This window comes from Armigeres subalbatus, chromosome 3 (assembly GCF_024139115.2).
Source record: "Armigeres subalbatus isolate Guangzhou_Male chromosome 3, GZ_Asu_2, whole genome shotgun sequence".
NCBI lineage: Eukaryota > Metazoa > Arthropoda > Insecta > Diptera > Culicidae > Armigeres > Armigeres subalbatus.
In genome coordinates, this window is record NC_085141.1 from 237012867 (window position 1) to 237025948 (window position 13082).

General features: G+C 44.0%; 2 protein-coding genes and 1 long non-coding RNA gene across 3 annotated transcripts; 1 reads left to right on the forward strand and 2 right to left on the reverse strand.

The window, feature by feature from the left end:
• Positions 1–33: 33 nt before the first annotated feature.
• Positions 34–1605, reverse strand: LOC134227032 (uncharacterized). Its single transcript, XM_062708224.1, has 3 exons — positions 315–1605; positions 167–248; positions 34–102 (listed from the first exon to the last, which is right to left on the reverse strand). The coding sequence occupies exon 1, from the start codon at positions 1546–1548 to the stop codon at positions 502–504; it is 1047 nt and encodes a 348-aa protein (XP_062564208.1). The 5' UTR covers positions 1549–1605; the 3' UTR covers positions 34–102; positions 167–248; positions 315–501.
• Positions 1606–1658: 53 nt separating this feature from the next.
• LOC134222352 (uncharacterized) lies at positions 1659–6564 on the reverse strand. Its single transcript, XM_062701512.1, has 2 exons — positions 1797–6564; positions 1659–1693 (listed from the first exon to the last, which is right to left on the reverse strand). The coding sequence occupies exons 1-2, from the start codon at positions 6562–6564 to the stop codon at positions 1659–1661; spliced, it is 4803 nt and encodes a 1600-aa protein (XP_062557496.1).
• A 3526-nt stretch (positions 6565–10090) lies between these two features.
• Positions 10091–11297, forward strand: LOC134227033 (uncharacterized). Its single transcript, XR_009983597.1, has 4 exons — positions 10091–10167; positions 10225–10322; positions 10385–10450; positions 10534–11297. It is a non-coding gene; the product is annotated as an uncharacterized LOC134227033 (long non-coding RNA).
• The last annotated feature ends 1785 nt before the right edge of the window (positions 11298–13082 follow it).

Below are 13082 nucleotides of genomic sequence, written 5' to 3' on the forward strand. Positions count from 1 at the left end.
TTCAACAGTTCAAATTTCGTCTTATAAATAGTACTCACATTTCAGTGACTCTAGTCTACGTTTCCACGTCTTAGCTACCGTCCAGTGTTCAGTCTAGTCAACCTATTTTTAAGTACATTTTAAGGTCTTAGTCTTAAGTCATTCTTTAGGTCATAGTTTCACTTACAGTCTCGTGATCGTATAATAATTTTCGGTTTAATTTAGTTGTAATTCATCAAATATAGGATAAGTAGTGCATGAAAGGTAACCTAAACAGTATTAATAGATTCACATTAATAATTCATTTTCAGGGTGTGTTTTGCATGTAAACTCACTAATCTAGTTTTGTATAGTGCATAAGATAGTAAAGAGGTAATATTTTAAGGTAGTTTTATATGAAATACTAAATAAAAAGGCTGCACAATTCACATCACCACATTTTCACCGTTTTCATCATTCCTTTTTTATGGTTTTGTTTTTCTTCGCTGACACTGTCAGAGCTGTCGGATGACAACTGGTCTGTCAGACCTGCTTCCCATCCCTGTGGGAATTTTCGGATGCAGCGTCGATGTTCGTAACGCCTCCCGCAACATTCCCCTCCACGTAATGCTGCGCCAGACCAGCAGGATTACTAGCCGGAAGTACATCAATCAAGGCAAGCTTCGCCACGGGACGGCGTAGAACCCCTGTTGTTGTCTGGACGTCTACCTGTCGAATGCGACCATCTCGTCCTGGGATGACTTGTACGACCTTACCCCGAGGCCACCGGTTCCGAATGCTCTCTCCTATGATGAACACCATATCTCCTTCCCGAATGGGTCTTACTTCTTCATGCCACTTGGTACGTCGAGTTAAGACCGGCAGATATTCACGGATCCATCTAGCCCAGAATTTATCCAGAATATAGCGACACAAATTCCACCCGTTTCGCAGAGCCTCGCTCTCCGTAGCAGGTATTTTGTCCGGTTGCTTGACTCCATTGCTGCTAAGGTGTATAAAATGGTTTGGAGTTAATGCCTCCTGATCCGATGTCTCAAGTGGCACGTACGTCAACGGTCTGGAATTAACCATTGATTCCGCTTCACACAGAATGGTTTGGAACACTTCTTCCGATGGTGCACGGCAACTGCCAACCGATTCCATTGCTGTCTTTACTGCTCTGACCATCCTCTCCCATGCACCGCCCATGTGCGGGGAAGATGGTGGGATGAAAAACCACCGAGTGTTGGTATCGGTGAAGATCTCTGCTAGCTCACGATTAGTTGCGACAAGCTGACTGGCCAACTCTCGACTGGCACCCACAAAGTTTGTTCCGTGGTCCGTATAAATTTGTGTTGGTGCACCCCGACGAGCGATGAATCGCCGCAACGCTAGCTTACATGATTCAGTAGAAAGTGACGCAGCTACTTCCAAGTGGACAGCTCTTACTACTAAGCAAGTGAAAAGTGCTACCCAACGCTTCACTTGACTCCGGCCGATCTTAATCATGTACGGACCGAAATAATCGATGCCCACAAGTGAAAACGGGCGGACAAATGGAGTTACTCGTGCCGCCGGTAGAGGCGCCATCCTAGGCACCTCGGGACGTGCTTTGTATACAATGCACCACTGACATCTTTTTGCCACTCTACGCACAACCGCCCGGAGTGCTGGGATGTGGTATCGCTGGCGAATCTCGTTTACCACAGTTTCACCGTTGTGGTGACCATATCGTCTGTGGTACCAGTCCACTAAAAGTTCAGTAGCACGATGAGTTTTAGGCAGTATTATTGGATACTTTGCATCGTACGCCGCCAGAGGAGACGCTTCTGTCCTACCTTCCATACGAATCACGCCAAACTCATCCAAGAAAGGCGATAGGTGTCTGATGCAGCTGCTTGTCTCCAATTTCAGCCGTTCACCATCCGATGCTTTATTCTTCATTAGAACCACTATCTCTTCTGCGAATTCTTGCGCCTGTACAAGTCTCCACAACATTCTTTCAGCTCGCACAAGATGCTCCTGCTGTAGTGTACAACCGGCTGGCTTAGCCTCTTGCTTGCAGAATTTTCCGCAACGATCTACAAACCAGCACACATATGCTGTGGCCCGGAGCATTCGTTCCCACTTAGAGAACCTCTCACACTCGAGGAAGGGCTGCATCAACTGTACGCGATGTACGTGTAAAGCACGAAGTTCCTCTTCGGTGTTCAAGGTCACCCGTTCTTGTGGCCATTCATTCTCTGACTTATAAAGGAAGTCCGGTCCAGTGAACCAGCGACCATCCGGCTGCAGTGTGGGACCTTTTCCCCATTTAGTGGCCTCATCTGCAACATTAAGTTTAGTGGGTACCCAGCGCCATTCCTCGGTTTGAGTCTCCTCCAGAATTTCACCGATTCGTACCGCCACGTATTGGCGATATTTACGAGCATCCGAGTTGATCCACGACAGGACTGTTTTAGAATCGCTCCACAAGAATCTTCGCGTGATCGGAAGAGTGTGATATTCCGCGATAGACTTCGCTAGTCTGCTTCCAATAACTGCCGCCTGAAGCTCCAGTCTAGGAATTGACAAAGGCTTTAACGGTGCAACTTTGGCCTTCGAGGCTACCAGAGAGCATCGTGTCTGACCTTGATCGATGATTCTAACGTAGGCTATACAGGCGAAGGCTAATTCGCTTGCGTCCACGAATACATGTAGTTCCAAGGCATGCAATGCGTCTCGATCGTAATCGGGAAAATAGCAACGTGGAATACGAACTTGGTTCAATTTGGAGAGTTGCACAATCCATCGCTCCCACTGTTCCAAGATATCTATCGGAATAGTATCGTCCCATCCTACTTGAGCTCTCCACAGGTCCTGGATAATCACCTTTCCATGAATTAGTAAGTTCGAAATTAGGCCGAGCGGGTCGAAGATGCTCATCACAAATCTCAAGATGCTTCGCTTTGTTGTAACAATTTTTGTTGACGTTGATCGCTCGAATTCATTCGGCAACTTCACGGAATACACAAATACATCTTCGTCCGGCAACCAGGCCATACCCAGAACACGTTCCACGTTGCTCTCTTTGTCAACGCTGAAATCTTTCGGCGTTTCCGCCGCTTTTTCTCCCAGAACCTGCAACACTTTCATCGAATTCGATCGCCAATTACGTAGCTCAAATCCTGCTGCTGTTTGAACTTTCCGTACCTCCGATGCCAGCTTCGCCATGTCCTCTGCCGTGTCGCGACTGTCCAGGTAATCATCCACATAGTGGTTTTCTGCTACTGCTGTAGCCGCTTCTGGATATTTATCCTTCCACTCCATCGCATTCAAATTTTTCACGAAGTTCGCTGAGCACGGTGAACAAGTCGACCCAAAGATGGCCACATCCATCACAAACACTTCAGGCTCCTTGGCTGGGTCACTTCTGTACAAAAAACGTTGAACTTGTCGGTCTTCCTTTCTGATTTTCAGCTGGTGATACATCTCGCGGATGTCACCTGCGATCGCGACTTGCCGCTGTCGAAAACGGCACAATATAGCTGGTAATGATGAAAGAAGGTCCGGTCCCTTTAACAGCATGTCGTTTAGGGACACACCATTTGATTTGGCAGCCGCATCCCAGATGATACGTATTTTTCCGGGTTTTCGAGGGTTCGTAACAACTCCGAGCGGGAGATACCATGTGCGGCTCGGATCACTTTCTTGCATCTCCTGGAACGTGGCTTTGTGAGCGTAGCCTTTGCTCTGATATTCGGAAATTTGTTTTTCTAGATTCGCTTGCAATTCAGGATATTTTCGCAATTTTCGCTCTAGGCAGATAAGTCGTCGCTCTGCCATACCGTAACTAGACGGCAACTCCACTACGTCATTTCGCCACAACAGTCCAGTCTCATAGTGGCCATCGGCTCCTTTGACCGTCGTTCGTCGCAGAATCTCTTTTGCTCGACGATCTTCTTCAGCTTCTGGCCCAAACGTTCCGGATACTGCCAGATTCTCTGCCGCGAAATATCCTTTCACTAGATCGTGAAGTTTGCTATCTTCCGCGCTCTTGCAGATGTGCAATAATGGCAATGTTGAATTCCCACGTGAACCATCGATGCTCCCGAACACGGTCCATCCTAGTCTTGTTTTTGCCGCCACTGGCCCATTTGGCCATCCCTCACGCGTCTTGAGAGGCAGCGATAGTTTTATGTTGTCCAACCCTATCAGGATTTTAGGAACGGCCTTTTGGTAGCTTGTCACCGGTATCCCAGCCAAATAAGGAAAATGTTGAGATAATTCTCCATATTTCAGCGACTGTACCGGAAGGTCCAGCTGGCGAACGGTGCTTACGCCGGTCAATGAGAAACTTTTGCTGTTTTCTGTCCCTGAAATTTTCAGGCTGACCATTCTGGAGTCTTTTTCATGGCGCGAAACCTTCGCCGTCCACGTCAAACATAGCGGCTGTAGCTCACCGCCAAGGTTCAATTGATCTGCGACTTCTTTTTCAATGAGGGTTGACGAGGAACCTTCGTCAAGGAAGGCGAACGTGGATACTTGAGCTTCTCTACCATACAAAACCACCGGGATTATACGGAATATTGTTGCACTTTTAATACGACGATGGACATTGACTACGGCGTCTGGTTTCGGCCGCGCTCCGGTGCTTTCGTTGGAAGACGGTTTACTCGCAATTTGCTGACTGGGATGAAGAGACGGATGGTGTTTCTTGGTACAATCACCGACTCCACAGGTGCGCGTCGACTTGCAGGACCATCTTCCATGAGGAACGAGACAGATCGAACATAGTTGATGCAATTCAACCGCTTTCAACCGATCACTGAAGTTTAAAGACCTGAACTTATGACAGTCCTTGATTCGGTGCTTCAAGCTCTGACAGATGTAGCAAGGTTTCTCCTGATTTTCTGCTTTCTTCCCTTGCTGTTCGAATCTCCGCGGTTCAGTAGATACATGTGCATTTACGAAAGTCTTCTCCTTTCGCTGCTTCTCACTTCCCCCAGTGCGAGCTCCGTCGAAATCGCTGAAGTGCGCTACATCACTTGCGGCCGAAGCGATAACACTCATATATTCGGAAAACGTTCCCAAATCAACAGGTCGGACATTCTTCTTGTACAACGCCCAGTCCAACCGGAGATTTGGTGGCAATTTATCCACCAGCTCTTGCAGCAGGGTTGGATTGGTCAGATGAGGTTGCTGGTTAGCGGCTATAAGATGACCAACAAGATTTTGGACTACGAGACCAAAGTTGACCAGCGTTTCAAGCTTGTCTGCTTTTGGAGTTGGAACGCTGCGTACTTTGTTGAGCAGCGACTGAACTAGCCGCTCTGGGCTCCCGAATAATGTCTCCAGAGTTTCCATAATTTTCGGGACCGATGTCGGTAGCAGCAGATTACTCCGAACAGCCTCCAATGCTTTGCCTTTAAGGCATCTCTGGAGTCTCATCAGATTTTCTGACTGCGAGTATCCACACATTACAGTCGAGTTGTGGAAGCTGCTCACAAAAAGTGGCCATTCTTCAGGATTCCCATTAAAAATTGGGAGCTCCTTAGGCACCACTTGCCTGGCGGACAATTGTTGCTGAAACTGTCCCCACATGGCCTGCTGATTTCGCAACTGCTGCAGCTCGGTAACGTACGGCTCTGCTTGTTGCTGTAGCGACACTCGCGACAGCCTCGGATGATGTACCGAACTGTTGGGCACAGGTATCCCGGGCTCGGTATGAAGGGGTGCTGGTGGTGAAGGGGTGTATGACATCGATGCCCGCAATACAGATGGTGGTAACGATAATTCATCTAATTGATCACACAATGATCTCACTGGGTTCGATTGTGTGTGTTGATGAAGAGACAACGCATGAGTCGTCGATGGTAGTGGCATACTCGTTCGCCGCTCGGTGGAATAATTGCACGACGGCTCTTGCGATGGCAGTGATATTGGCGGGGGGAGCGACGACGGTGATACCATCGTTTGGATCACTTGTGATTGTCTCGTCAAATTTGTGGAAGGCAATTCAAGGCTGGACGTTATTGGTCTACCTGTCTTCGACAATAGGAACGATTGTGGTGGAATAGAGGCATTTGCTTGAGACGTCGATGGCTTGGACATTGTTATTGGCTCTGGGAACAAAAAGGTGGGTAGCGGCGGTCGCGGAACCAGCTTTGATAGCGTAGGTTGCGACTGTATCGGTTGAACAAACACCGACTGTGCATACACTGGTTGTGTATATATCGGCTGCACATTCAACGATCGTGTTTGTTGTACACTTTGCACTACTGACCGTCGAACTATATCACTAGATCGAATTGGCGTAGATGCTGTAACCGGATCTTTCATTCCAGCCATAGAAGATGTACCTTCCGTACACACATTTTCGACCACGAATTCATTCGCAGGCTTGGGGTGAGAAGTTTGGGCTCCATCGGGTACTTTATTAGATGCTTGCTTAGGCTTTGTGCCCGTATACCTACTAAGCATTCCTCCTCGTAAGTTCATTCCTACTCCAATTGAGATAGGTGGAAAGATGTCGTCGACATTTTCCGGCGCTAGTGTCCCACCGGCAGCTTCGTCAATTTGCTGAATCCACTCCTCAACTTGACTGTGGCGACTTTCACGACCCATACGACTCCGACGGCTGTATCGACTTGCTGCCTCGTCATCTTCGGCCTGAGAGATGAGCAAAGCGTATTTCTCGTCGAGAAATTTTTTATCGAGTGCAGCCTTTGCTGCTAGTGCTTTTTCTTGGCGAACGCGCTCCTGCTCCTGTTGCTCAAGAATCAGTTTCTCCTGAGCTTTTTTCTCCTCCTCGAGGCGCATTAGCTGTAGTTGTACCCTGGTTGATCGTGACGTACTGCTGGTTTGTCCAGAAATCGAGTCGCCACTGATGGTGACTATCGAGATACAATCCCTGCACGTCCACTTACCACTGAAGCCCTCAGTCACCTCCGCACATGCACGATGGTACCAACGACGACACCGCTCGCAAGCTACCATATCTGCTACATGGTTGGAGTTTTTACATTTGTCACAAATTTGCTGAGGCCTCTCAGCGTTGGCTTTCGCCGCTGCTCGCGTCGTCAGGACCATCGCAGATCTGTCCTCTAAACGACCTTCGCCACGATATTATAATTGACTAACGACAACAGGGTCTCCTCGAGTTGAAATCTTTTAAGGATGTTGGCGCGGCACCAGACGTATAAAAAAGGGTCAAAGTCTTCTTAGCGATTTCCTGAAGGTTTATTGGCAAATGCTTAAAAGCTAAAAGGAATATACTTCAATATTCAACAGTTCAAATTTCGTCTTATAAATAGTACTCACATTTCAGTGACTCTAGTCTACGTTTCCACGTCTTAGCTACCGTCCAGTGTTCAGTCTAGTCAACCTATTTTTAAGTACATTTTAAGGTCTTAGTCTTAAGTCATTCTTTAGGTCATAGTTTCACTTACAGTCTCGTGATCGTATAATAATTTTCGGTTTAATTTAGTTGTAATTCATCAAATATAGGATAAGTAGTGCATGAAAGGTAACCTAAACAGTATTAATAGATTCACATTAATAATTCATTTTCAGGGTGTGTTTTGCATGTAAACTCACTAATCTAGCTTTGTATAGTGCATAAGATAGTAAAGAGGTAATATTTTAAGGTAGTTTTATATGAAATACTAAATAAAAAGGCTGCACAATTCACATCACCACATTTTCACCGTTTTCATCATTCCTTTTTTATGGTTTTGTTTTTCTTCGCTGACACTGTCAGAGCTGTCGGATGACAACTGGTCTGTCAGACCTGCTTCCCATCCCTGTGGGAATTTTCGGATGCAGCGTCGATGTTCGTAACGCCTCCCGCAACACAGAGGATAACATACATTTTTCGAGTTCCGCTTCGTTATGCTCTTTAACGCTTGAGCTCAAATAAACAAGTTATTTAGACTATAACTTGGTGATAATTGATTCCCCTTTAGTTTTTATATGATGATTGGAAGAAAAAAATCCAGGAGTACTGACTCCGGTAAAATAAAGTAGCTGTGATATAGGTACGCACACATAATTTTCGTCGTGCACATAACAATCAACAATGCGCCTCCACTTGGGTGCCGATTTTAAATATCGTCCATCCCATTTGTTTTTTCCCGCCGTTGAAGTTCACATTGGGAACGACTGGCACCATGGAAGAGAATATGAATGAAAAACCGAAGTCCACCCGACCGAGCACGTGGACGTGCTTGCCACGAACCTCCCTTCGTAAGTGGCGCTTATCAACAAGTTTTAGTTTTACAAACGATAACGTTATCTTAACTTGTAGCTTGAATGGTCGCATGCGTGCTGTGTCAATATTATGCTGTTTCACTTTTCCCGCCGTTTCTTTCGGTTTCCATCGTGCGAGCGGAATGGTGGTTGTGTTTGTAGTCGACGATTTCTCGACTCGACGCTGTTCTTGTCGTTCGCGTCGCGACGTTCGCGATTCTTATGGCATCCGTAGGCTGGCGACTAAGGTGCAGCACAGCCCTTTGCTCGTCGGGTGACATCGAGGGCAGCGCATTTAGCGGTTGCTTCAGTTGGATATGGATTGTAAGTAGAATGTAAACACAATAACGTAGCGTGGTTGGGCGCATAATGATTGGCGAGCTAATGGAGCTAATTTAGTCGTAAGTGGGCTTATAAGGTTTTGATTCAACTGTGAATATGCCATGTGATGTTTTATAAAAATTAATTAGGAAAAAGTAAACTTTACCTGATCATATTCCAGAAAAAACGAATAGTTGGTAATGTCTGAGACATAATCGAAAAGTAGATGTGAAACTTAAACAAGTAATATCGTGCGGAGGCCTTATTCCGTTCACCTAAGGCAATGCGTTGTTTTAAAAACTCTAACCAATAGCCGTTTAGTATTTGAAGCCGCAATTCGACCATTTTTATGTACAATTTAAAATAAAATATATGGTATTATTTTTTGTTATAAGTCAAGTACGAGACACTGAGGACGACCTTACTGTTGAGGTCGAAATACGTATCTGTCGAGGTACAATTAAGGGGTGGAATTAAATGGGATTGTACAAACTCGTCTTATGACAGGTATATTTATATAATTCATCATATTTACAGTAAAACCTCTGATTGATCCACCTAGCGGTGATGGTGCCTTTCCCGTGCAAATAAAAAAATGTATTTTGTTCATTACTTCCGCGCCCATGGTACAATAGAGCCAATTTTCAATAGGAAATAATGGGATAGAAGTCTGCGTCGAATGCAACTTGTTGCAAGCAAATCGGTTGAGGATAAGTGCCCGAAAAATTAGTGACACTTTTTTACGCGATTATTCCGTAAAAAAGTATTTTGGCCATAACTTCCGATCCCAGGGTCCGATTTGGCCAATTTCCAATAGGAAACAATGGGATAAACGTCTGCGTCGAATGCAACTTGTTGCGAGCAAATCGGTTTAGGATACGTGCCCGGAAAATGAGTGACACTTTTACTACATTTTGGTACGTGGGTGCGCACAGACACACATGTGAGGTGCATACCGGTCTTATTACGTCAGTTTCCTTACCCATGGGGATAAAACACAAAGTCAACTTTATTATGTTGGTATCACTGACTGTCGCAAGTCGATCGCGAGCAAGCCGAGGATAACCATGTCGCCGGCCGGCTTCGTTCGACCCGGCATCAGCAGTCAGTGAGCGCAAGTGACGCGTTCCGGGCAGTTATAGCAATTCGGTGCGCAAATAGCGAATTATAATTTGTAGCGTATTTACATTGGCGATCCTGCCAGTTTAATTATTGGTATATTTGTAGAGTGTGTAACCGTTCGGTTTCAAATAAATAGCTTGCTGACTCCACCGCAAGTCGATATCTCATGTCCCGCCCTAATCTTAGAAACTGACAGCATCGAATGAATGTGAGCACTGTTGGTAATTTGACAAACAGAGTTCTCATTCAAATTTCCAATCCATTCCTTCACATGAACACTTCGCACAGCGGATTCAAAGTGAGAAACACTGAAACAAAAATAATAATAAATTTGACAAATAGGGGTCACTAGTATGTGAAAATATGAATGTTCCTGCAGGGTAGGAGGAAACAAAATGTCAAACTTCGTAACTTTTACGAAGTTTGTTCTCCATCTTCTCACGTTTTCCGATAAATACCCTCAGCTATCTTTAAGAAGCCTTTTTACTGTGACAACCTGAGAAGAAGTGAAGTGCGCGTCGTGTAATAATCAAAATTGTAAGGCTGAAATTATAGCCTATATTCCTTATTATTCTAAATTTTGTGTCTTTTTAGAAGAATCTCAGGGTCGCAAGTTAAAAGTATTAGACCAGCAAGTAAAGAGTCTAAGAAATAAAATCACAGAAAGTGAAAAAAGTAAAATCTATAGTACGGTTAGTGAGGTAGTCATTATTGAAGATAAAACCTAACCTAATTTAAAACAATTGTATTACAGGCTTTTTATGAGTCAATGTAAAAAGTGTTAAAATAGTGCGTGGATAAACGAATAGACAAGAAAAAGGTAAAGAAAAGAACATAAATGTTAAAACTAAATGAGAAAGCATAAATACGTCACATGGTAGGTGTACTAATGCCCAATGGCAGGTCCACAATCAGGGCGTTTTTCTTCTCATTCGGAACAGGTTCCGACTATTTCGTTCGACCGTGTAAGGTACAACCAAAGCCAGTGGTTCCACAGCGTCGACGCAAGGACTATGATTCCGATGGAATAACTCTCGGTTTAGTGAAAGTGTAGTGATGATTTCCATTGTGGTGGTAAACGGCTGGGCGAAACAAAGTGTCCCGAAGAAACGGTCTGAAAACTCGCCGACCTTAATTTCGTTCTGGCCATGTTCGAATTTGGCGATAAGCAAAGGACCATCCGAGCAGAGTCACTGTTAGAAGCTTCGTTAGCCGACGCCTGCGGAGGCCATTTTGTTTCGGCCATGTTTGAATTCGACGATCATCCAAGTACTATTCCAGCGGCGTTCTATTCCGCCGTGGTAGGAGCGTTAACCCACCATTGGCCGTCGGTCATGTTCTTGCCCGCCCAAAATAAGACCACCATCGCTACCACCTCATCGACAAGCTCCATCGCTACCACCTCATCGACAAACACCATCGCGACCACCTCATCGACAAGCTCCATTGCTACCACCTCATCGACAAGCTCCATCGCTACCACCTCATCGACAAGCTCTATCGCTACCACCGCATCGACAATCTACCAAGCCATTCCGGATACAGGGCATGACGATGCCCTGCAAGCAAGTACCCTACCATTTGTGACGTCAGGTCAAGACTAGTCTAAGAGAGAACCCCCCCCCCCTATGTGTAATAAAATTAAGATAAGAATAAGTTGAAATTATGATGGTAGATATTTCTTTTAAAAACTACGCATCCTTGGAACAATAAGGTTTTTGATTTTCCGTCTTTTCGTGCTTCAAGAGCAACCATGCCTCGTCCTCTTCGGTAAAACAGAGCTCAGCTTCTTTAAGGCTTTTGAGCCAGTTATGCGTGAAGGCTTTGCATGAACGTCCATTCATATTGATGTCACCTCACTGGGTAAATGTTCATTTTCTTTGAGTTCCCTGGAGTGAATGAGTGATTCATGGAAATAATGGAAGTGAAAGGGTTTATGCCGATTAATCGACCCTGTATCTCCTTTCCTATCCGCGAGCAACGAGCTAGTTTCAAGTGTAAGTCAAAAACTGGTTGTGAATTAAGCTATTCGATGCAAGTTAAAAGCGGAATAGGTAAGATGCTTGTAGAATAGAAAAAGAGTGACAAGAGAATGATTTTTTTTGTGTTCGGTAATGAAAACCGAATTAAAAAAAAACTGTTTTTTTAATGGTTATAAAACCATTCGGGAGGTAAGGAAAACCTCCTCATCGGTAACGAAAACCGATGGAAAAGAAACATTTCAAATGGTAATGAAAACCATTTGGGAGATAATGAAAATCTCTTCATCGGTAATGAAAACCGGTGACAAAAAAAAAAATGGTCATGAAAACCATTCAGGAGAATGGTAATGAAAACCATTCGGGAGGTAAGGAAAACCTCCTCATTGGTAATGAAAACCGATGGAATAAAACTTTTCGAATGGTAATGAAAACCATTCGGGAGGTAAGGAAAACCTCTTGATCGGTAATGAAAACCTTTCAGGAGGTTATGAAAACTTCTTAATCGGTATTGAAAACCGACAGAATAAAAAATCGAGTGATAATGAAAACTATGCGGGAGGTAAGGAAAACCGGTAATGAAAACCGATTAAAAAAATGGACTCATTTAGAACTGTATAGTGAAAACCATACATGCGGCATTTACTCCTTAATCGGGTAGTATTAACTTAACATTTAACATGTTAAATTTCAATGAAAACTAATCTGGAGAAGAAGGAGACCTCCTGATCGGTAATGTAAACCGATGAAAAAAATATTTTGAATGGTAATAAAACCCATTTGCAAAATATAGAAAACCTTTTGATCGGTAAAGACACCACACACACTGCTATGCTTCTGGTTCCAGCATATAATACACGATGTTATTTTGCTATAGGCGTAAATTTCTGATACTTGTATTACCTAAAATTAAATTAGTTTCACACTGTACCAACAGGATGGTATTGAAAGATGGTTTGAAGATTGAGAATCAAACATATTTTTTAGCCATGAAATACGTAGTAAATAACGATAAAAGTTTTAAATTCGATCAAAACGCTCGATGTACAATAATCAATTCATCCTAGAAAATTAGACCCGCAAAGATGTTTTGTTAACAAACGCTGAACTACAGAGATGGAACATGCGTTCCCATTGGAAGGATAGGTAATGCCAGTAAGGTGAGACAGCCGGTAAAAATTCAAAAAATGGTTGTGTTAGTGAAAACCATTTAAAAGAAATTCTTTCGATCGGCACCAAGCGAAAATAATCTCCTAAAAATATGGTATTGTGTAGTTGAAACCTCTTTTATTAAATGGTAGGAAGATCTATATTCATTGATTATGGAAACCCTAGAGAGGATGACTAATTTGTCTATCCATCATTTATTCAAAATAGCGTCCAATGTTTTTGTTCTTATTTCGGTAAATTAATTAGTTTATCTAAAGCTTTGAAGGTATCTACTTGCTATTATTCGACATATGATATACAAAC